Source organism: Chiloscyllium plagiosum, unplaced genomic scaffold, assembly GCF_037043375.1.
Source record: "Chiloscyllium plagiosum isolate Xiang-an unplaced genomic scaffold, Cpla_swu_hap1 HiC_scaffold_24, whole genome shotgun sequence".
Taxonomy (NCBI): Eukaryota; Metazoa; Chordata; class Chondrichthyes; order Orectolobiformes; family Hemiscylliidae; genus Chiloscyllium; species Chiloscyllium plagiosum.
Window position 1 is genome coordinate 1,809,195 of NW_028270162.1, and position 25,452 is coordinate 1,834,646.

General features: G+C 40.5%; 1 protein-coding gene across 1 annotated transcript in view; it reads left to right on the forward strand.

The window, feature by feature from the left end:
• Positions 1–25,452, forward strand: part of sbno1 (strawberry notch homolog 1 (Drosophila)) — a 93,993-nt gene that overhangs the window by 53,939 nt on the left and 14,602 nt on the right. Inside the window, exons 12-27 of the mRNA XM_043692636.2 lie at positions 1,294–1,447; positions 5,628–5,810; positions 11,579–11,676; positions 13,037–13,188; positions 14,119–14,304; positions 15,550–15,723; positions 15,942–16,105; positions 17,728–17,859; positions 17,935–18,070; positions 19,739–19,851; positions 20,955–21,026; positions 21,358–21,457; positions 23,725–23,799; positions 23,891–24,037; positions 24,116–24,210; positions 25,045–25,137. Of these exons, the coding sequence (XP_043548571.1) occupies positions 1,294–1,447; positions 5,628–5,810; positions 11,579–11,676; positions 13,037–13,188; positions 14,119–14,304; positions 15,550–15,723; positions 15,942–16,105; positions 17,728–17,859; positions 17,935–18,070; positions 19,739–19,851; positions 20,955–21,026; positions 21,358–21,457; positions 23,725–23,799; positions 23,891–24,037; positions 24,116–24,210; positions 25,045–25,137 (2,074 nt within the window). The remainder of the gene's footprint in view (positions 1–1,293; positions 1,448–5,627; positions 5,811–11,578; positions 11,677–13,036; positions 13,189–14,118; positions 14,305–15,549; positions 15,724–15,941; positions 16,106–17,727; positions 17,860–17,934; positions 18,071–19,738; positions 19,852–20,954; positions 21,027–21,357; positions 21,458–23,724; positions 23,800–23,890; positions 24,038–24,115; positions 24,211–25,044; positions 25,138–25,452) is intronic.

Consider the following 25,452-nt stretch of genomic DNA (forward strand, 5'->3'; position numbering starts at 1 on the left):
AAATAGCCCCAAACTATTTTGCCTCTCCATATGGCTGAAACCCATCTGACCTGCCAATAGCCTTGTAATTCTTTTCTGAACCCTTTCAAGTTTCATAACATCCTTCGTAAAGCAGGGAGACAGAATTGGACACAGTATTCCAAAAGTGGCCTAGCCAACGTCCTATACAGCCACAACATGGCCTCCTAACTCCTATGAGAAAATGAGGACTGCAGATGGTGGAGAATCAGTCGAAAAGGGTAGCGCTGGAAAAGCACATCAGGTTGGGAGCTGATGAAGGGCTTATGCCTGGAGCATCGCCTGTCCTGCTGCCTGATCATCTGTGCTTTTCCAGTGCCACCCTTTTTGACACTCCACTCTTACATTCAGTGCAGTGACCAATAAAGGCAAGTGTACCATATGCTGCCTTCACTATCCTATCTACCTGTGACTCCACTTTACAGGAGCTATGAACCTGCACTCCAAGGTCTCTTTGTTTAGCAACACTCCCCAGGACCTTACCATTAAGTGTGTAAGTCCTGCCCTGATTTGCCTTTGCAAAATGCAGCACCTGACATTTATCTAAATTAAACTCCATCTGCCACTCCTCGGCCCATACTCCATCTGATCAAAGTCTCGTCCCACTCTGTGGGAACCTTCTTGGATGTCTACTACATCACCAATTTTGGTGTCCATATCTACAAAATTACTAATGCTTCTTGTGTTCAGTTCCAAATCACTTCTGTAAATGACAAAAAGCAGTGGACACAGCACAGATCCTTGTGTGGCACCATTTAATTAATTTTTTTTTAAAGTTAGCATGATAACCTGATGTACAAATTTCATATGACCCTTAAGAGTTTATTAAGCTATTTTCTATCACGTTAACGATATAATCAGAAACTTATTTCTCTACATAGAACTATTCCAGATGATATGTTGCTTTACATTCCTGATATCTGAATTAACTAGATTACGATAAATTCAACTTTATACATAATTTGTTGATAGGGTGGACCATATTATTCCACTGCACTCCCATTTGAGCTGAGCTTATTTTGGTTTGGAAGATTATCTGCAAGACTACTCTTTACTAGGTCTGTAAAGTGAACTTTGAGGGGAGTGTGGCAACAAGGTCTCTATTTCCTTTTGTGTCTGTCAATCTGATTCATAAATATTGTGCTCTGTTCAGTAATCCAGCTATTTTTAACAAAGATTCTCATGTAAAAAACTGCTTCTCAAAGGTTTTGTGGTTGTTTACAATAAAGTTACAAGGAATATAACTGCACTGATTTATTTTTTCCCTTAAACCAGAGGTGTTGGGGCAATGGAGATTGTTGCCATGGATATGAAGCTAAGAGGAATGTATATAGCAAGACAGCTGAGCTTTTCCGGAGTGACCTTCAAAATTGAAGAAGTTCCCCTCAGTCAAGATTACATCAAGATGTATAATAAAGCAGTTAAACTGGTAAGTCTTTGTTTAAGCTTCAGACTTTTCATTGGATGTATAAACTTTGGAATTCAAATCAACCTCTTTGGAGTGTTGAAGGTTCTTGAGCAATGAGAGGGAAAATATGATTAGATGGCCAAAATCCTTTTCCATTGTACTGTGTGTGTGTGGTGGCCACCACTGAGAAAAATAAATTTTTTTTTGAGGGCTGTTTGTGAGATTTGCTCAGAGACAAATGTTTGTCTTTCATGCTATACCTTTTTGGTTTACAAGGGATCCTTCATTCTTTTGAAGGCTTTAATTTGGATGCAGACATGCAGCAATATTAAGTTCTGAATGTGTTAATTTTTATTTCGGTGCTGTTTCTTCAGATAAATGTACAAATACCAAAGATTGTGTGTGTGTATATATATTAATATTTTAATTTGAATTTAATGTTTGTAATTTACTATAAATAAATCTCATACTATTTTTAATGCGCTCATGGAAGTAACTGGTTAAATTCATAATGCACTATAAAAATATAAAACATCATAACTGATTTCCAGAAGTTTTACTGTAACTGGGGAAAAAGTCTGTAAACTGCTTCCTCTTAAAATTGAAAGTAAGATGCTGAATATCGAGGTAAATACCCCTTCATAGCCTGTGCTTCTGTATATAACAGATTTAAGTGCTTGGATATCTTGATTGCCTCCCATTTATCGAAAGATATTTTGGCTTGTTGAATATTGAGTGTCTCTAAACTTGATCAGTGATAAATGAAATTGCACATTGCATTAACGATGTTTTAGCAGACCTTTTTTTGTGCCGGCCAATGCATCCTCTCCCTTGACCCAGCTGAAATAGGGGTCTCTGCTCTCTGCAGACATGCACATTTCTCCTCGCCTATTCAAAAGTGTGCGAGATGGAACTCATGGTGGAACTGGAGCAACACATTAGAAATAGATCCTGAGATAGGAGGTAGAGCTTCCCTTGATTTTGTCTCTGACGCAATGACTTTTTCTCAGATTTTTTTTTGAGTAGGTGTGTTTCGTCAAATCCCTACATATGGAAGCAGGCCATTTAGCCCATCAAGTCGACGCTGACCCTCTGCAGAACATCCCACATAGACCTCCCCCCACTGTGTACCCTTTCACTGTAATTCTGCATTTCCCATGGCCAATCCATCTAACCACATTGTTGGACTGTGGGAGGAAACAGGACCGTCCGGAGGAAATCTGCGTAGACACCGGGAGAATGTGCAAACTCCAGTCACTCGACTGGAATCGAACCTGGGTCCTTGTTGCTGTGAGGCAGCCTTGCTAGCCATTGAGCCGCTGTCACTTCAGTGTAGTTTGAGCATTAAATGTCATGGATTTTGGATCTTGTCTACTGCTGGTTTCTTTACTTGGTTGTAAACCTTTTGCTCCATGGTGTGAGAGAAGTGAGAAAGCAATGCTATAGGTGTAGATTGCTTGTAACTGTTTTTAATTTCCCCAGCAACTTAATGTAGCATATCTTTTGAGGTAATTGTTTGAGGGATATCAAAATAGGAACGGAGCATGTGGAAAGCAAATGAAGCGAGTCGTGAGTTCATGGAATGCCCTGCCAGTACCAGTGGTGGACTCTCCCTCTTTATGGGCATTTAAAAGGGCATTGGATAGACATATGGAGGATAGTGGGCTAGTGTAGGTTAGGTGGGCTTGGATCGGCGCAACATCGAGGGCCAAAGGGCCTGTACTGCGCTGTATTGTTCTATGTTCTATAAGTGTTGACATTTATTGAAAGGGGAATTGAGAATGAAGTAGGGAAGTTCCATGATGTCTCACGGAGGCCTTAAAGATCACATCTGTACTGCCATGCACACTATTGGTCACCTTACCTTAGGAGGTACTGTGTATATTTGCATCAGAGGAGGTTCAGACAGTGTTTACTTAGCTGATTTCAGAATGAAAATTTCAACTTGTGATTAGAGTTATCTTAGGGAGGAAGGTTTAACAGATTGAGCCTGTACTCTATGTTTAGCAAGCGGTGATCTTATTAATACATATGGGATCCTCAGGAGATACCATAAAGAGGATACTTGGGAGATGCTTCCTTTCATGTAGGGAGCTTGGAGCCAAGGGTACAGTTTAAAAATTATACCCTCCCATCTAAGACTAACTTGAGAAATTTTTTTGTTGAGGATTTTTGTTTGCTGAATTTCTCTCTCAGAAAACAATGTAAGCAGGTTAATGGGAACATATAGCTGAGGTCAGCTATTATCCTATTGAACGGTAGAGGAATCTCATGAGGCCAAATATTCTAATTCTTGTGTGAACCAGAATAGTGCTGGAGTGTGGATCAAATCAATTGGACTAGTACTGGATTTAAGAACAATGCCGGATGAATCTGCGAACTTGACGTTTGTAATCCTTGTGAAATGTGTTAAAGGTTCTAACCAATGATTGATTTTGTCGGGGTATAGTAGGACAAAACATTTAACTGGAACTTTTCTTGGATAACATTTTCACAACTTCAGGACTTTGCAAGGTGCTCTTAGAACTACTGAATCACATTTTAAGTGCAGACACAGTGAGGAAAATGGAAGCCATTTGATCAACAGCAAATTTCCACACATGACAGTGGTAATGAGCTGAATTATTTTAAAATGCTGGCTGGGGACACCAGGACAAATTTCTAGTGTGTCTTCAAAAAGTGTCACAGAATCTTTTATCACCAGGCAGAACCTTATTTTGTCTTTGTGCTTGAAAAATTATAACTTAGTACAGAACTGAGTGGTGAACCAAATGTCAACTATAAATTAATTACTTGAGACTTTGTGGTTAATGGTCAGCTCCAGGATGATTTGGTGATGATAATGCCCTTCAATGTTGCAGGTAAACTGCTAAATTTTCTCATTGCATTTGATTTGGCCAACTAGCACTTGAGTGATGAGAAACATGATTGCAACCACTTGTCCACATGTGCTTGGTGTACAGTTCTTGAAGCATCTGGACATGGGCTACTTCGTGATCTGAGGAATTGCAAATAATGCTGAATAGTCTGCAATTATTATTCTAACCTTTTGTTCGAAGGAAGGTAATTGAAGTAGTTGAAGATAATTGGGTCTTAAAGCGTTGAGTAACTTTGCAGCTATGTCCTTGGATTGAAATGGTTGACCTCCAACAGCCACAACTATTTTTTCTTTGTACTTGGGGTGACTCCAGCCAGTGGAGCACTTTGTCTAATTCATATTGACTTAATTTTACTTGGGCTTCTTGATGCTATATCTTGTCAGTTTTTGCCTTGATTCCAAGCGCTCACCATTTGCTTGTATTCTGGACCTCTCCATGTTTATACTGAGTTCATAATGTGGTCTGGACTTCACTGGTCCTAGTAAAAACCAAGTTGAGCATGAAGAGTTTATTGGTGAATAAATCCTGATGAGGCAGTGGCCTGGTGGTATTATCACTAACTGTGAATTCAGAGGCCCAGCTAAGGCTCTGGGGACCTGGGTTCAAATCCTGCCATGGTAGATGATGGAAATTGAATTCAGTAAAAACCTGGAATTGAGAGACTTGTGATGTCCATGAAACCATTGTGAGAAAAACTCATCTGGTTCACTGATGTCCTTTTGGAACGGAAACTGCTATCCTTACCTTGTCTGGCTTATGTGACTCCAGACCCTCAGCAAAGTGGTTGACCCACGGCTGCCTTCTGGGCAATTAGAGATGGGCAATAAATGCTGGCCCAGCCAGTGACGCTCTCATCCCATGAATGAATTTTTAAAAAGTTAATAGCAGTGTGGATGTCACCTTGTATCACTGCTAATCAAGAGAAGATTGGAAAAGTACTTGCCTAGGTTAGATTGGGTGTACCTAGGCAATTTTCTGCACTGTTGAACAGGTGCTAATGTCCTGGAACAGCTTGAACAGGGACTTGGCACGTTCAGGATACCTTTAGTACATTAGGTGGGATGATGGGCCTGGTAACTTTGCTATATTTAAATTTCTCAGTCATGTTAGCAAATTGCTGAGCATTTGAGACCACCAGCAGATCATTGTGTTCCCATAGCCTTGAAAACATTTTGTAGAATTTATTGCGCAGTCTAAACAATTTTACCACTTCATCATCATCTTTCTATTGTTCATTACAGAAATTTCCTGTACTCTGTTGGACCAACAGATTTGAATTTTGCAAGCCTAAACTCGAGCTGTTTGTGTTTTTTGTCTTTCAGTGGGTGGAGGCCAGGGAGAAATTTCAGATGTCAGCTGAGCTGATTGATGCAGAGCAACGGATGAAAAAGTCAATGTGGGGTCAGTTCTGGTCAGCACACCAGAGATTTTTCAAATACCTCTGCATTGCATCCAAAGTTAGAAGGATAGTACAACTGGCCCGAGAAGAGATCAAAAATGGAAAGGTAAAGTGATCTCAAAGGGACTGGTATTGAGAAATTCTTCCTTATGTCAGCAATTGTATTATGGAACCAGGGAAGATAGGTTTAAATTGCTTGTTAATAAATTCTTTAGGAACTTCTTTATCCAAAGAGTGGTTTTAATATGAACCCACTACCTGACTGAGTGAGTGTTTGAGGCAAAGAGGGAAACTCTTCCAGCTTATGCAAATCTAAGAGTTATCGTTGGCTATGTTCATGGGTGATCTGATTGGAGCATGAGCATTGTCCTGGATAGCTGAAGAAAATGAAACTGTAGATGTTGCATATTTGAAGTAGAAAAAGAACTTCCTGGAGCTATTCGGGTCAGTTACCATCTCTGGAGAGAGTTCGCACTTCAAGTCATTGACTTTTCATCAGTTGGAGTTGTAATAGGGTTTAATCAAATAAAGGACAAAGAATGGGAAGGTGCCAAAGGGGAAATCTGTGATAGGGTGGAAGGCAGGAGAAGTTAAATGCTAAGTGTGGTCGTGTGAAGCAAATGGGACAAGTTAACAAACAGAGGATCCCTCGACAGAAGGGTGGAGTGAGTACCAGCCATCTGAAGGCAAAATGAGAAGTGAGTTGAATCAAAATCTGTTGCCATGGAGTCTATCAACTGTTTAAAAAGACTTGCAAGTTTCCTAATTGATGATTGACCAATGACAGCAGTGTGTACCAGCCGAAGTCATCTCGGTTCCTTCAACAGCATCTTCCAAACATGTCACCAAAACGAGCGAGGAAAACAAAATTAAAAATCACACGACACCAGGTTATAGTCCTACAGGTTTAATTGGAAGCACTAGCTTTCGGAACGCTGCTCCTTCATCAGGTGGTTGTGACAACTACCTGATGAAGGAGCAGCGCTCCAAAAGCTAGTGCTTCCAATTAAACCTGTTGGGCTATAACCTGGTGCCATGTGATTTTTAATTTTGTACATGAGCTTTTTGAGGAAGAAACAAAGAGGATTGATGAGGGCAGAGTAGTACAGGTCATCTATATAGACTTCAGTAAGGCATTCGACAAGGTTCCCCATGGGAAACTGGTTAGCAAGGTAGATCTTGTGGAATACAGGGAGAACTAGCCATTTGGATACAGAACTGGCTTAAAGGTAGAAGACAGAGGCTGGCGGTGGAGGGTTGTTTTTCAGACTGGAAGCCTGTGACCAGTGGAGTGGCACAAGAATCGGTGCTGGGTCCTCTACTTTTTGTCATTTACGTAAATGATTTGGATGCGAGCATAAGAGGTACAGTTAGTAAGTTTGCAGATGACACCAAAATTGGAGGTGTAGTGGACAGCAAAGAAGGTTACCTCCGATTACAACAGGATCTGGACCAGATGGGCCAATGGGCTGAGAGTGGCAGATAGAGTTTAATTGCTCCATTTTGGGAAAGCAAGTCTTAGCAGGACTTGTACACATCATGGTAAGGTCGTGGGGAGTGTTGCTGAACAAAGAGACCTTGGAGTGCATGTTCACAGCTCCTTGAAAGTGGAGTTGCATGTAGATAGGATTGTGAAGAAGGCTTTCCTTTATTGGTCAGAGTATGGAGTATTACGAGGTCATGTTGAGGCTGTACAGGACATTTGTTAGGCCACTGTTGGAATATTGCGTACAATTCTAGTCTCCTTCCTATCTGAAAGATGTTGTGAAACTTGAAAGGGTTCAGAAAAGATTTACAAGGATGTTGCCAGGGTTGGAGGATTTGAGCTATAGGGAGAGGCTGAACAGGCTGGGGCTGTTTTCCCTGGAGTGTCAGAGGCTGAGGGGTGACCTTATAGAGGTTTATAAAATTGAGGGGCGTGGATAGGATAAATAGGCAAAGTCTTTTCTCTGGAGTGGGGGAGTCCAGAACTAGAGGGCATAGAACATAGAACATTGCAGTGCAGTACAGGCCCTTCGGCCCTCGATGCTACGCCGACCTGTCATACCAATCTGAAGCCCATCTAACCTACACGATTCCATGTATGTCCATATGCTTGTCCAATGATGACTTAAATGTACTTCAAGTTGGCAAATCTACTACCGTTGCAGGCAAAGCATTCCATACCCTTAATAGAGGGATCGAGTTCTGGAACCATGAGGTTATGCTACAGCTGTACAAAACGCTAGTGCAGCCGCACTTGGAGCATTGTGTACAGTTCTGGTCATAAACCGCATTATAAGAAGGATGTGGAAGCTTTGGAAAGGGTGCAGAGGAGATTTACTAGGATGTTGCCTGGTATGGAGGGAAGGTCTTACGAGGAAAGGCTGAGTACACTCTGAGTAAAGAAACTACCTCTGACCTCTGTCCTATATCTATCACCCCTATATCTATCACCCCTCAATTTAAAGCTCTGCCCCCTCGTGCTCACCGCCACCATTCTTGGAAAAAGGCTCTCCCTGTTCACCTTATCTAACCCACTGATTATATGTCTCTATTAAGTCACCTCTCAACCTTCTTCTCTCCAATGAAAACAGCCTCCAGTCCCTCAGCCTTTCCTCGTAAGACCTTCCCTCCATACCAGGCAACATCCTAGTAAATCTCCTCTGCACCCTTTCCAAAGCTTCCACATCCTTCTTATAATGCGGTGACCAGAACTGTACACAATACTCCAAGTGCGGCTGCACTAGCGTTTTGTACAGCTGTAGCATAACCTCATGGTTCCAGGACTCGATTCCTCTATTAATAAAAGCTAAAACACTATTTGCCGCCTTAACAACCCTGTCAACCTCGGTGGCAACTTTCAAGGATCTGTGTACCTGGACACCGAGATCTCTCTGCTCATCTACACTACCAAGAATCTTACCATTAGCCCAGTACTTTGCATTCCAGTTACTCCGACCAAAGTGAATCATCTCATACTTGTCCGCATTAAATTCCATTTGCCACCTCTCAGCCCAGCTCTGCAGGTTATCTATGTCTCTCGATAACCTACAACATGATTCGTCACTATACATAGCTCCACTGACCTTGGTGTCGTCTGCAAATTTACTAACCCACCCTTCTACGCCCTCATCCAGGTCGTTTATAAAAATGACGAACAGCAGTGGACCCAACACCGACCCTTGCGGTACACCACTAGTAACTGGACTCTAGGATGAACAGTTCCCATCAGCCACCACCATCTGTCGTCTTTCAGCAAGCCAATTACTGATCCAAACTGCTATATCTCCCACAATCCCATTCTTCCGCATTTTGTACAATAGCCTACTGTGGGGATCCTTATCGAATGCCTTGCTGAAATCCATATACTCCACATCAACGGTTTACTCTCACCTACCTGTTTGGTCACCTTCTCAAAGAACTCAAGGTTTATGAGGCACGACCTATCTTTCACAAAACCGTGCTGACTATCCCTAATCAAATTATTCTTTTCTAGATGATTATAAAGCCTATCTCTTATAACCTTTTCCAACACTTTACCAACAACTGAAGTAAGGCTCACTGGCTATAATTACCAGGGTTGTCTCTACTCCCCTTCTTGAACAGGGGAACCACATTTGCTTAGTCTGTCTGCAAGAATAGTGCCAGAAATGACGATTTAAAGATCAATGCCAACGGCTCAGCAATCTCCTCCCTGGCTTCCCAGAGGATCCTAGGATAAATCCCATCCAGGACGTGTATTTCCACACTCTGCAGGATTTCTAATACCTCTTCCTTGTGAACCTCAATCCCACCTAGTCTAGTAGCCTGTATCTCAGTAATCTCCTCGACAACATTGTCATTTTCTAGAGTGAATACTATCGAAAAATATTCATTTTATGCTTCCCCTATCTCCTCTGACTCCACACACAACTTCCCACTACTATCCTTGATTGGCCCTAATCTTACTCTCGTCATTCTTTTATTCCTTAAATACCTATAGAAAGCCTTAGGGTTTACCTTCATCCTATCCGCCAACAACTTCTCATGTCGTCTCCTGGCTCTTCTGAGCTTTCTCTTTAGGTCTTTCCTGGCTACCTTGTAACCCTCAAGCACCTTAACTGAGCCTTCACATCTCATCCTAACATAAGCCGCCGCCTTCCTCTTGACAGAGATTCCACTTCCTTCGTAAACCACGGCTCCCGTGCTCTACAGCTTCCTCCCTGCCTGACAGGTACATACATAACTAGGGGACACAGTAGCTTTTCCTTGAATAAGCTCCACGTTTCTAATGTGCCTATCCCCTGCAGTTTCCATCCCCAACCTATGCTTCCTAAATCTTGCCTAATCGCATCGTAATTGCCTTTCCCCCCAGCTGTAACTCTTGCTCAGTGAATAACGCCTATCCCTTTCTATCACTAAAGTAAACATAACAGAATTGTGATCGCTATCACCAAAGTGCTCACCTACTTCCAAGTCTAACACCTGGCCGGGCTCATTACCCAGTACCAAATCTAGGTTTAGGGTGAGAGGGGAAAGGTATAAAAGAGACCTAAGAGGCAACTTTTTCACACACGGTGGTACAGGTACAGAATGAGGTGCCAGAGGAAGTGGTGGAGGCTGGTACAATTGCAGCATTTAAGAGGCATTTGGATGGGTATATGAATAGGAAGGGTTTGGAGGGACATCGGCTGGGTGCTGGCAGGTGGGACAAGATTGGGTTGGGATATCTGGTCGGCATGGACGGATAGGACCAAAGGGTCTGTTTCCATGCTGTACATCTCTATGACCCTCGTCCAGCACTGGCATCTCCAAATTAGGAAAACAAAGGCAGCAGATAAATGAGACTACCACCTGCAAGATTCCCTCTTAGCCTCCATCCTGACTTGGAACTGTTATTCACCTTTCACTATCACTGCTTCAAAATCCTAGAACTTCAGTGCACTATGATTGTGCCTACAGCCCAAGGGCTGCAGCCATTCAGGGAGACAGCTCATTACCACTTTATCAAGGCAATCAGTAATGGCTCATAACTGGCTTGTTCAGTCACTGATGCCTACGTTCTATTTATTAGTAGATCCATTTATTGGTAAGCATAAAAATTTAAAATGTGAATTAAAGAAAATAATCTATGCATTAGTGAATGTTAATGTTGGAAGATCACAGGTTGCTGGTGTGGACAATGAAGAAATGTGCACTATTTTCACGTGAGGTCAAAAAATATTGGAGTAATAGAATAATAAGAACTTTAGATTAGTTAGTGTGGAAACAGGCCCTTCGGCCCAACAAGTCCACACCGAACCTCCGAAGAGCAACCCACCCAGACCCATTCCCCTACATTTATCCCTTCACCTAATACTACAGGCAATTTAGCATGGCCAATTCACCTAACCTGCACATTTTTGGACTGTGGGAGGAAACTGGAGCACCGGGAGGAAACTGGAGCACCAGGAGGAAACCCACGCAGACACTGGGAGAATGTGCAAACTCCACACAGTCAATCGCCTGAGGCGGGAATTAAACCCAGGTCTCAGGAGCTGTGAGGCAGCAGTAGCACGGCCAATTCACCTGACCTGCACATTTTTGGACTGTGGGAGGAAACCAGAGCACCCGGAGAAAACCCACACAGACACTGCGAGAATGTGCAAACTCCATACAGATAGTCGCCCGAGGCTGGAATTGAACCTGGGACCGTGGTGCTGTGAGGCAGCTGTGCTATCCTCTGAGCCTCCGTGCCGCCCAAGGCTTCTGCAAGTTTGCCTACATTATACCCGAGTGCCCAACAAAATTATATCTTTCCATTCCACAGGATTTAGACTTTGTTTTAAATAAAGTTTTAAAGGGATAATTGTACAGACAATTGTTGACTAAAATGATGTTACCTGTTCTAATGGTTTTATTTTGGAATTGTAGTGCGTGGTTATTGGTCTGCAATCTACTGGCGAAGCAAGAACTCTTGAAGCTCTGGAGGAAGGTGGTGGTGAACTGAATGATTTTGTTTCAACTGCTAAGTATGTTTAAATAGTATTACTGCCTGTAATTGTAAATTAATCAATGTTTCTAAAAAGCATCAATTACTCTTGCCAATTTCTATAAAAATACCTTTTGTAAACTATCAACTCAGGTCTCTAAATTAGTTATGCAGCTGAAAGTTACTGTCAGCTTTATCTTACTGTGCAATCATTTGCAACTTAGAATTTTACATGTTTGCTACATGTGCAGTTGAACGTAAATATCCGGTGCAAGGAAGGAAAATTTTGTACAAATTCTTCATGATTTAGTATACCTTTTAATTGCTGATATATTTGTCTTCCTGATTTCATTACTTAGTTGTGAAATTCTTGATTACTAGATTTCATTAGGCTCTACCTCTATAACTGCACGTTCTTTGTCAACTTTATGAAAGCTCTCAAGCAAGAGTGGACATAGAAATGTAATTTTTAAAGCTACTCGCAATGTTTATTTTAATAGTCTTGAATTTAAAGGTCAGTTCTTAATTTTTTTTGTTTATCGCCCATGTCAAACATTTGAAAATTTCAAGCCCAGGTTGGATTTGTGTAGCTTGTTGGACAATTTAAGGCTGTATAGTCTAAATATTTCAAACAATTACTGCAGGTAACCCGTAGAAATGCCACTACAAAGGTTTGCCATTTTCAGTAAGATATGAATGATACCTTGGGCAATGGAAATTGTGACACATGGGAAGATTTGAAACATGGTCCTACACAAACATCAACCCAGCACCACACTCAGTTGGTCATTTGCAAGCATGCTGTTCGAAATAAAGACCAATTTTTGTGTTAGCTTCCACAATTTCAGAATGTCTCAATGTCCTTTTCAGCTACTTAATTACCTTTTTTTTTACTCACTCCTGACAAGTCACTGCAGATAGCAGAATAAAAAGTTTTGGTATTTTAAGTTCTAAACAGAAGACCTGGAAAGGATTCATCCTCTCAGTTTTGCAAATTGAATCTTAATAGTAGGTCTTCTGTTATGGCTAGAAGTGTTTCAGTTTTGTGTCCTATTTAAAAACTACTCATTTTGGTGAGGATTTCTCTATGGCAGAACAGACCAGCCATACTGACCAAAAAAAGGTTATATTTGACCTGTGCTGAGTTTACAGCTATTATCAGAGGTAAAATGTTGACTGCAGACCCAACAATTATTTACTGATTTCTGCTAGAAAGCAATTTGGCTCAGACCCAAAGACTCTCACCATACCTACAATGTGTATGTATATAATAAATTAGAGCTGATAATACCTATCAAATTAGTCACAACAGCCAGAATCTTAAAATGTCTTCAGATTGAAGAATACAGGGCAATTGTTTACATAACTTGATTATTAAAACATTTTTGAAATAATTTCAGAGGAGTCCTTCAGTCTTTGACTGAGAAACACTTCCCAGCACCTGACAGAAAGAAGCTGTACAGTTTGTTGGGGATAGATATGACTGTGTCCAGTAATCATGACTCTCCCACTGACAGTCCATCAAGACACAGCAAAGGAAAAAAGCGAAAAGGTACAAGCTTGCTTGATTTTGCTGATTGTGATGCTGGTTGCTTCATACCTTGTGACTACCAGTGGGTGTGGCAATGATGAAAGATCATTCTTTCAGAATGTAAACTAAATCTGATTTGTTGAGCTGTTTTCATCGGAAATGCATCTGTACATGTTGTATATTTGAGATTGTAAGTTCTGTAATCTTTGCACTTTAGTGTAACTGATATTTGCATAATGGAGTTTTGCATCCATCTAGTCAAATAGCACAACATGAAACCCTTTTTGCATTCTGATTGTGACCTCTCATTGCCACATGTATTCTCTGGTGCTTAGAAAAAATTACTTGAAAATACAGTGTGCAAGTTTTAAATGTAAACCCCAAATACGCGATTGGACAGCAGACAGATTTGCAAGAACTAAATTGCGTTAAACTGCACAAAAATATATCTTTCCTACTGAATGAGGCATAAGCTAACTTATCAACTAGTTTTTGAGAACTGCCCTGCCATCCTCTTTTACAAGCTCTACTTGTATATTAGTCTGTGGTATTTGCCAAGACAAGCCACTGCCTGGTCAGCCTTGTGTAGAGGGTTGGTCTTTCATTCTACCCAAGTTTTTTCTTTGTATGAGCTCGTAGTGCAGATGTTTTTGTTTGACTCAATTACTTCCTTAGTACACTGAAAATCGTTCAGTCACAATGCTCCCCATCATTCTGAGGCTATAGCACCATGTGAATAGCCAAGACAGCACCCTTTCAAAATTCTTCTGTGACTTTGCCTCACCCAGCTCCTGAATTTTCCTACAGTCTTATTTTCCCCGTAACACCACAGTCCTTCATCTGTACTCTTAAACTCTCCACTTCTCCAGGCAGTTAGTTATGTTGCTTTCCCTCAACCCACTACAAAGTTTTTTTTAAAAAAAGAAAACTTTTACAAATTTTCATTTTAAGCTAATGAGGACAAAAGGGAAGCAAAGAAACCTCGTAAGAGCAAAGGACTTGCTGGAAGCAGCTCTTCAGAGAGTGAGTCTGAAGTATCTGAAAGCGAAGGAAGTGATGAAGAAAGTTTTCTGTCGGTCAGTTCTGGTGATGATGACTTCAACCCTTTCAGAGATGAATCTTCGAATGAAGAAGATGGTAAGTCAGTGAAAATGGTGATTGTTATGGCAGGTAATTTGCAGATGGAGAAGTGCGAGCATGATTCAGCAAATTATCCTTTTTGTAATAGTCAGTTTAGCACTAAATGAGTGTTTCAACAGTTGGGCATCAAACACTTTAAATAATGTACTATGTAACTTGCATAGTATCTTCACTATCAACATTGCAGGATATTTCATTGGAAGTAGGGGACCTTTGACTCTTAGCACAAATCAGTCAGAGTAGGGGATGTGATTAAAGGAGGACTGAAGGAATAAACTTTGAGTCTTCTGATGGTGAGAGAGCTCTTAGCTTGGCTTTTGGTGTAGGAGAGAATTCTAGAATTGGTGTTGGCAGTAGGCAAGGATTACCATATAAGCTTCACTTCAAAAACTGGAAAATGTAGACTGATGCCCCAATGTGGACATAGTCTGAGGACGTGGAATGATCTGTTGGTGATAGCTTTTATACTGAATTAGCCATTATTGCTGACGCACACGGGAGGTGGAATGGCAGGCAGGACATAATATGTAGTAGGATAGATGGGGCAAATCCTGAACTTTCAAAGGGATTGAATGCATAATAGAAATTCCACTCCTGGTCAAGTGGAGTAGTTATAGTAGTTTGTGTATCCATTTTTGAGGTCAGTTAGTTTTGTGACGCCAAGAATATGAAAGGAGTTTGTCTGAGTATTAGAGATTAGTTTGGTTATGTCAGAACCTAGATTATATTCTGAGAAGTGATCATGGCTCAGGGTGGGTGAGACACTGCTGTAGCAAAAAAGTGACTCTGGGACAAAATAATCCAATTTTTTTTTAGTTTCAAAAGAGGATGAAAGGAATTGGGCTGTGATTTAGAAAGGAGGAATGCAATTTTGGTGTTTGCATCTTGAATAAGGTGTTGAGTTTGTTGAGGAGAATGATACCATGATGGGTAGAAGGTCACGGTGGGAATTGGAAGCAAGGTGTACTGTTAACAGCCCCAAGAAACTTTTCTGGAACGGAGGTAAGGGTTCAAAGGTGTTATCAATGAGAAATGTATTTCTTTGTCTCTCAAAATATTTTTTTTGCATGCCATTGGTGCATGTGAAAAGTTGTCATGATATTAAATAATCAACAAAGCCCTGGACTGGTTCATTGTGCAACTTCAGTGTTTCTGCGCCTTTTGGGTGGTGAATCTTCCTTCCGTTTTGATGAATGTTCAATTTCTGTTTGCTGTTCAACTTTTTTCTGCTGTCTCTAACAGATCCTTGGTTAGTGAGGAAGGACCGCAAGAAAGACAAAGACAAGAAGAAGAAAAAGAAAAGTATTGATCCTGATTCTATTCAAAGTGCCTTACTAGCATCTGGCCTTGGATCAAAAAAGCCTAGTTTCTCAACCACCACAGTCAGTAGCACAACAAACAATACAATTCCTTCAGGTACTGATAGTGGAAATGTAAAACGTTTCAGTCAGTTATAGGTAGAAATTTAACTCTGCTTTGGAGCGATGTTTGTTTGTTTGTTTGGTAGAGACAATATGTTTGTACTACATATTGACATTCTAGCACAGGTTTAAATCTTTTGAAATTTCTCAAGTCCTTTCCTGTTAACATGTTTTATTTTCTTTTTCCCTTTCTTCTCCAAATGAAACCAATAGGTAATAGCAGCCATAGTATTGTAGCCAGTGAAGATGCAGTAGAAAGAGCGCAACAATTGAAACGAGAGTTGCTTGAGAAGTTGGAGAGGCTTGCTGAAGACCTGCCTCCCAACACCCTGGATGAATTAATAGATGAGCTTGGTGGTCCAGATAATGTAGCAGAGGTTAGTTTGAAGAAAGTATTCTGGCAATGTTGCATTTACAATGAAGATTTCTATTTATCTAATAACTTCAATGCAGGCAAACATCCCAAGATGCTTCACAGGAGTGTTAAAATGAATGGTTAACATCATGAGAGAATTGAGCAAATGATCAAACAGTTCTGTGGAGTATCTTGAAGACCAAAAGGAAATTTAGGTGAAGTTGGATTAAAGGCACAGCTGACGATGCATCTGAAAGGTGTGAATTTGGGCCACAGATCTTTAGACCTGACGGGTAGAATTCCCCAAGTGGTAGTGTTATGACATGGTGGTGAACCCCTCTATTAATTAAAATAAACACCCACAAAAGCTCACCTCGCCTCGTAACCTGTTAAAGCATGAGTGACTGAGAGCTCCCAGATTCTATTAATTAAAGAAAATAATACCAATTTATTCTTTAACTCTAAGAGTGAACATTAAATACCAACTATTCACAACTCCTAAAACCTCCCCTGCACTCCCCTCCCAACTAACTGTTACCTGCCTCCAACTCTAACAGTATACTGTTCCAATAAAACACTTAGTAAAATTACATCAACTTAAGTTCAAAACTATATGGTGGTTGTCATCTCCGCCATCTGTTTTCTGGCTGAAGATCTCCCATGGTCATCGTCTTTCTTTGACTGCAAATATGTTTCATATGATAGTGTGTTTCAATCTTTTGGGTCTCTCTCTCTCTCTCTCTCTCTCTCTCTCTCTCCCTCTCTCTCTCTCTCTCTCTCTCTCTCTCTCTCTCTCTCTCTCTCTCTCTCTCTCTCTCTCTCTCTCCCTCTCTCCCTCTCTTCCTCTCTTCCTCTCTTCCTCTCTTCCTCTCTTCCTCTCTTCCTCTCTTCCTCTCTTCCTCTCTCTCTCTTCCTCTCTCTCTCTCTTCTCTCTCTCTCTCTCTCTCTCTCTCTCTCTCTCTCTCTCTCTCTCTCTCTCTCTCTCTCTCTCTCTCTCTCTCTTCTCTCTCTCTATGATGGTTACTGTCTGACTTTCAAACTGCCTGTCTTTTTTTTAATACCCCCAACATCGGATTGTTCTCATTGGTTTGATGTTAGCAAAATAATAAATACAAACTTGATTGTGTTTTAGTGTCCTGAGGCATAACGTAAACTAGTTAAATTTTATTTGTAGTCAAAACAGCAACCAACTCAGGTACTCATTTCACAGCCTCATGTTACATTTTCAATTTTCCAGTACACTGACACTGTTAGCTCGTAATATTATAGGTACTTGTAAGCTCTGTACAAAAGTGTTCACACTCTCGTAAAGATACAATACACGCCTTCAACTTCATAAGTGTTTGCTTTCTCTTTTTGCTTCTGCAACTGCTTGCTCTTATTCCATTTTTCATATAATATCAGTATTAATTTTATGGCTACTGTACAGTTGGGCAAAACAAATAATGTTAGGGAATGCAATTTCGTTTTGCCGCACATTTGCTAACCTTTGACCTTTAATCAAAGTAACTTGTATGATGTCACACTGTTTTGTTAGCTTCTGCTTGAGATTATTTTGGTTGGTTCCTAAATTGATCTGCTTGAATCAAGTCTCTTTAAATGAAAATTGATTACATTTGTTAATTATAACTTTTTTTTTCCTAGATGACTGGCCGGAAAGGCAGGGTTGTGAGCAATGATGATGGTAGCATATCTTATGAATCTAGATCCGAACTTGATGTTCCTGTTGAAATCCTGAATATAACAGAAAAACAGCGGTTTATGGATGGAGAGAAGGTATGAGTAATTGAACTTCTTTTCGAACCGAAATTGTACAGACTATTATAACAAATTGTCCTATTTGCTTATCAGAATATTGCAATCATTTCGGAAGCAGCCAGTTCTGGTATATCATTGCAAGCAGATCGCAGAGTTAAGAACCAAAGGCGACGTGTGCACATGACCTTGGAATTGCCTTGGAGTGCAGACCGTGCTATTCAGCAATTTGGTGAGATAATCTTAAAATTTTATTTAATTTGCTAATGTTTATTTAGTAATCTTGTATTCCAGACATTTGAGTATTATTAAAGGGGGATTTGGCCGTCCAGGAGTTGCATTAGAAGGGACTTTTTTAATTTAAAGAATGATGAAAACTTAGTTGAAATTGCATTTTCAACTGAGATATAAAGATTTTTAAAGAAGGATGTGGAGATGCTGGTGTTGGACTGTGGTGTTCTAAGTTAAAAATCACACAACACCAGGTTATTGTCCAACAGGTTTAATTGGAAGCACACTAGCTTTCGGAGCGACGCTCCGAAAGCTAGTGTGCTTCCAATTAAACCTGTTGGACTATAACCTGGTGTTGTGATTTTTAACTTTAAAGACGGATGTTACCAGAAATGGCGCAACATGTGTAAATGGTGTTGTGTTACTGACCAGTCATGGCCTGATTGAATGGAGAAAGTTAGACAGGCTGAATGGCATATTTGTGCATCTGTGAAGTCTTGTAGACTAAGGGTAATGTGCAATTATTTGAATTTGCAAGGGGTTCATGTATACAGGTACCTGAGCAGCTCTTGTATTTCTTCTTTAAAATTTCCAGATCAGGAAACGCAATCGCATTTTACGTTGACCTTTTTAAAACAACAAACTGTCAGGTGACTGAGTAAATTTAATGCTTAATAGAAGACCAGAGCATGCTTATTGCTATTTTGCAAGTGGGATTGTGGTAGCATCAGATTGAGTATCATATTTTTTTTCCTCAAGGTCCTCTAAAGCTACCTCAAGGTAAAGCTAATGACAAGTTGAAAAGTGTTTTCAAAGCCTGCAACAAAAACAATCTGTTTGTTTGCTTGTGGGAGTTAAGGGCTATTTTTGTTCAAATTAGATGAATGTGATTTCACAGGAGTGGGACAAAGTGATTTGAAGGGTCTAAAATGAGTGGCATAGATATAAGATTGGAAGAAATTTAGTGCAGAAACCAGTGCAAATTTCTTTCATATACAGGCTTTTGAGGCGGAGTTCGGTTGAAGCAGAGATTTTTATAAACACTTGAGTAAAGAATTCTCTTGGGCCTTTAAGAGAATGGGAACAGAGGGATAAAACAGAACAGATGCATGGGATCAGGATGACTGTTCACATCAAGAAAATGTGGAAAGAACAGTTGGGCTGTACCTCATGTTTGTTGTTACTTGTGAATATCTACAATCCTTATTTGGTCATAAGTGACATGACTTGTGACTTGTCAATGGTCTGTATGCACCCTGTACTGTGGATTGATTGGGTGTGTTGTATTGCTGCTTCGAGATGGCTCAAAAGCTTTGGTAGTTGAATTTATTTGTAAAGTTCAGGTGTAATGGATGCAATGCTCTTTGTAGCAAACAAATTTGTGGTTAAACTCGACAGGTCTGGCAGTATCTGTGGGAAGAAAGCAGAGTTAACGTTTCAAGTCTGGTGACTCCTCATAGGAGTTGCCAGACTGAGTTTCACCAACAAATTCTGTTGTTGTTTCCAACATCCACAATTCTTTGTTTTATCTTAATGCAGTTGTACTACTACATGTAAATATGGATGTAAGGATACCAAAAGAATAGCTTCTAACCAGACTCAACAGTACCTGGTTAATTGAAGTTGATTTTTATTTGCTGTAATTGTGAAAATGATATTTTATTTGCAGGTAGAACCCATCGGTCAAACCAAGTGACCTCTCCTGAGTATGTTTTTCTCATCTCTGAATTGGCAGGGGAACAAAGATTTGCTTCAATTGTTGCAAAAAGACTGGAAAGTTTGGTAAGTTAACGTCTTTTCAAAACAGTTTTGAACATTCCCTGCTTTCATTGTTTCAGCTCTGTTCCATGAGTTGCTCTTACAATGTACTAAAATGTACTAAATTTCTTTGACCGTCTCTCTCTCATTCTGCTGTACGAATGACTATCTAAATTATAATGGTGTGAGATCTTTCCTTTGACAGATATGTTGTCATATGTTTACTGTTTTTGTGCTGTACTTCATTGTGATTAGTTGGACTCAGTATTCTGAATAATATAATACAGTGGTCTGTGAAAGTACCCTCGCTTAAATACAAGTCTTCTCTCCCCAGTTCAGAAAATGCAATGAACTGTTCTCACTTAAGCAAGTGATTCAGAGTATGACTCCAGCAGAGAAGAAAGATTTTGCATTTTCTAGAGAAGCTAAGCACTGCACAAGCTAGAAATCCAAAACTGAAATGGGAAATGCTGGAAATATGTAGTGTCTCCAGAATGAATTAACATTTTAATGAATAATGTTCAAACATTAACTTTGTAGAAGCTGCCAAACCCGCAGTGCATTTTACTTTTTTTATTGCATCCCTGTAATCTGCAGCAGCTACCTGCATTGAGGTCAAAGTGCCCTTTCATGGCTTGATGTTTCAGAGACCATTTGAACACTGAATATGATTCCTATTTAATTTGATTCAAGTTCATATTTGATTGACTGAACTGAGTCCCAGCAACTATTTAAGAAACTGGTGTTTTCAGTAGGATCACAAGACTCATTTCATTGAAGCTGTGTTTTTTCATCTTGTAAGACAGTAATTGGTCTGCATCAATGCTTCTGTGTTCATGAGCTGCAAGGACCTATTTAGATTATACTGAACATAATGATAGGAATGTATGCGGGGGCTTGGAGTTTTCTGTGAAAATGAAACTTCCCACAAATTTGAAAGTTACTGTTTTGAATTAGCCATTTTAACTGAAAACTGCACTCAATGTGGCAACAATTTAGCAGATGTCTGATCCAATAAATAAGATACTATTTTCGTTTATCCTTATCTGGTCACTCATGTTCCCTTTCATAGTAAAGGTTGCATACCAAAATGTGCTTTTTAAGCTGATGTTTCCTCCTTTGGATAGGGTGCTCTTACGCATGGTGACAGACGAGCCACTGAAACCAGAGATTTGAGTAGGTTCAATTTTGATAACAAGGTAATGTTTTTATTTTGTTTAGAATCATTTAAATGGACTTTACTATTTAATTTCAAGTATTTAACTTGAAAATTTTTCCATAACTACTTTTTAAAGTATTTTGATAACTCAATTTGTGCACCTTCTCTGCTTCACACTTTTTTAGATTAGATTACTTAGTGTGGAAACAGGCCCTTCGGCCCACTTGGAAGGTGTGAAATTATTTTGCCCACATAATGCCTAACATGCCAACTTTTAACATTCTTTTAACACAAAATATTCTTCTGTATTGTGTTGTGTAGCATTCTTGCTGTAAATAAACTAACTGTTTGCTTGTTTGATACTTCTGCAGTATGGAAGGAATGCCTTGGAAATAGTCATGAAATCTATTGTAAATCTGGATAGTCCACTGGTGTCATCACCTAAAGACTATGTTGGAGACTTTTTCAAAGGTGCAGTACATTTTATTCCATTTCTGTTGGGGTTGTCAGGATTTTCACTTAATGGTTTTTCTATAGAAGTATAACTCTTAATTAGGAGGAGAAAGTGAGGACTGCAGATGCTGGAGATCTGAAAATGTGTTGCTGGAAAAGCGCAGCAGGTCAGGCAGCATCCAAGGAGCAGAAGAATCGACGTTTCGGGTATAAGCCCTTCTTCAGGAATGAGGAAAGTGTGTCCAGCAGGCTAAGATAAAAGATAGGGAGGAGGGACTTGGGGGAGGGGCGTTGGAAATGCGATAGGTGGAAGGAGGTCAAGGTGAGGGTGATAGGCCGGAGTGGGGTGGGGGCGGAGAGGTCAGGAAGAAGATTGCAGGTTAGGAAGGCGGTGCTGAGTTCGAGGGATTTGACTGAGACAAGGTGGGGGGAGGGGAAATAAGGAAACTGGAGAAATCTGAGTTCATCCCTTGTGGTTGGAGGGTTCCTAGGCGAAAGATGAGGCGCTCTTCCTCCAACCGTGGTGTTGCTATGGTCTGGCGATGGAGGAGTCCAAGGACCTGCATGTCCTTGGTGGAGTGGGAGGGCGAGTTGAAGTGTTGAGCCACTGGGTTGGTTGGTCCGGGTGTCCCAGAGGTGTTCTCTGAAACGTTCCGCAAGTAGGCAGCCTGTCTCCCCAATATAGAGGAGGCCACATCGAGTGCAGTGGATGATGTGTGTGGAGGTGCAGGTGAATTTGTGGCGGATATGGAAGTATCCCTTGGGGCCTTGGAGGGAGGTGAGAGGGAGGTGTGGGCGCAAGTTTTGCATTTCTTGCAGTTGCAGGGGAAGGTGCCGGGAGTGGAGGTTGGGTTGGTGGGGGGGTGTGGACCCTATCAGCGTCCCGAAAAGACCACTCCCTCCGTGACTCCCTCGTCAGGTCCCCACACCCCCCACCAACCCAACCTCCACTCCCGGCACCTTCCCCTGCGACCGCAAGAAATGCAAAATTTAGGATTTTCTTTTTTTTTTCTCTTGATGCCAGGTCTTGAACCAGCAGCCTCTGCTCTGTCCAATATGAATATCGTGTTTATAAAAGCGCCACAGTGTTCTGTCCAACTACCAGCCTAACACAGCATCTGCCTAATCTAATACCGGCTTATCTTTCCAGCCACCTGTCCCCGCGTAGTTATACATGTGGAGTTACACGATAAATGCTGTAATGTCGCCTTTGAGCTATTTAATACATTGGCAATATGAGTATGTATTTGTGTAACTTGGGACACTAAATAATTTTATAGGTATTAACTGAGTTCATTTGTTCCTTCTTTGAATTTTCTTTGTTTTTCTGATCTTTATCAAGTTGTAATATTGCATGATAGGGCTGAATTTTCTTGTGCCAGAAAGCGCATCAAATTTTATTTAAAATATCCTTTGGATGTTAGTGAAGTCAACAAAAACAGCAATAAATGTAGAGTCCGAATGTGGTGCTAGAAAAAGATTAGCCAGTCAGGCAGCAGCTGAGCTGCATGAGAATTGACGTTTCCGGCATAAACACTTCATCAGGGCTGATTTCTGAAGGGTTTAAACCCAAAACATCTATTCTCCTTGGATGCTGCCTGACTGGCTGTGCTTTTCCAGCACCACATTCTTTGACTTTGATCCCCAGCATCTGCAGTCCTCACTTTCTCCTCTAACAATAAATCCGGCATCATGACTGTCTTGAGTTGTTAATGTTGCCAGTAAGATCAGTTACATGTCATGGGATTGTGTGGGCTAGGTGATGCCAGAGTGGCAGAGTTTCCTTGAAGAACATTGAGGGAACATTTCAGTTAGTATGTTAACCAGCCAACTTTGTGCACGTATTTATCTATGGTATTAACACTCGCGTGACAAGCTTTATTGAATTAATATTTGCATGTTTCTGTATTGAGTATGAATCACTGAAGTACGCAATTGATGTTTCTGCTTTTGAAATTCATATCAATGGATTAAATTCTCACCTGACCTTCAAACTAGTCTGGATTACAGATTGCATTTTAAATAAAAGAATTTAAGGCTTGCAATTTCCAATATATTACTTAATGTAACAATGCTGGACATTGTGATTAAATCCTGTGCTGGGCCTTGAATTCAGCCTTTTGGTTTAGCCCAAGGGCACTACGAACTGAGAGTGCCCAACTTAGTAGAGTGGGTGACATGGCTTGCTTGGCACATGGGGCAGTTTCATAACTACTGATTTTCATAATGTCTGAGTATAATTTCTTACGGAGTACACTTCATGCAACATTTATTTGTGTTTCTAGACGTTCGGCAGGGATTAATTGGCGTGGGCTTGATAAATATGGAAGACCGTTCAGGGCTTCTCACATTGGATAAAGGTAAAAATGCATTAAAATATTTGACTTGTTGCTGATTTTTTTTTTGTTAACTCTAATTCCCTAGTCTAACGACGTAATGAATTCATTTCAGACTATAACAATATTGGCAAATTCTTGAATCGAATCCTTGGTATGGAGGTACATCAACAGAATGCACTCTTCCAGTATTTTTCAGACACTTTAAATGCTGTCATTCAGAATGCTAAGAAGAATGGAAGATATGATATGGGAATTTTGGGTAAGTCATTGGTTGTCAACTGTTGTGAAGCGAAGTTTATTGCATGGCAGTTGCTGATTTGCTTCTGTTTATGCACAGATCTGGGCTCCGGGGACGAGAAGGTGAAGAAACTAGAAGCAAAGAAATTCTTAACTCCAGGGTATTCTGTTTCAGGACATGTTGAAATTTATACTGTAAGTGTCTGATCATTTGTTGCAGTGATTTGTATTTTGCATGTTCTGTTCTTTTACATGCCTGTGGCCTAGAAATGTTTACCTCACCTGAGTATAGTTTCCTTGGTCTTCCAAGGTTATGCCAATGTATCAATGGAGCTAGCCTATGCCCACATGAGGCATGCCCATATGCGTACTTCTAGTGAAAATTGATGGGTAAGAATGACGAGCATGACATCACCTAATGCACTATCTCTCCTGTAAGGCTGTTACTCATCTTGCTTCCAAACCTGGGATGAGCACAGATCAGGGACTGAATTTGTAACTGATCTTCATAGGTCATTGCTCCAGATAAGATAATATCCATTCCCAAACTTAGAATCTGGTCATTCAGCCCATTGAGTCTGCACCAACCCTCCGTAGAGCATCCCACCCACACGCCCCAATCCATTTGAATTTGCATTTCCCATGCTAACCCACCTAGCCTGCACATTCCTGGACACTATGGGCAATTTAGCATGGCCAGTCCATCTAACCTGCTCATCTTTGGGATGAAGAAGGAAACTGTAGCACCCAAAGGAAACTCATACAGGCAGGGAGAATGTGCAAACTCCATGCAGGTGGTTACCTCAGGCTGGAATCAAACTATGATCTCTTTGGCACTGAGAGGCAGCAGTATTAACCACTGAGCCATCATGCTGCCTCAAATTGTAACTTTGCACAGCATCAGCAAATAGTTACAAAAGCAAATGTCTTCAAACTCATTGAAAATTTAAATGTCTGAATGTCTTGTAGTCAATCAATATGGAGTTGACTTATTTTTCAAATGTACGGGGTGTTTTGTATTTTTTTTAGATAAGTGTCGAAAGAGGCATGTCCTGGGAAGAAGCTACAAAGATTTGGGCAGAGCAAACTGGAATAGATGATGGCTTCTATTTGTCAATGCAGGTAAACAAGGAGAACAGGAGAAATCGCTGCAGTTACTGATAATGAGTTGATATTTAAAAGATCACATTTTGGTGCATTGAAGTAGTAATAGTCGTTCTTTAGTAAATTGGAATTGATGAAGTTAAGCTGCATATAATATGGCTGATTTTCACTCTGCCTGTCCCTCATTATTAATTGTTATTTGCAGTTTCACATGAACTGCATTGCCAAGGTAGCTAAATGTGAAATGTGTTAATTGAAAACTATATTGGTGAGGTCTACCATTTTGTTGGTACAAGCATGAATGAATGTAAATGATGTTCAAGAGTTTGCAAC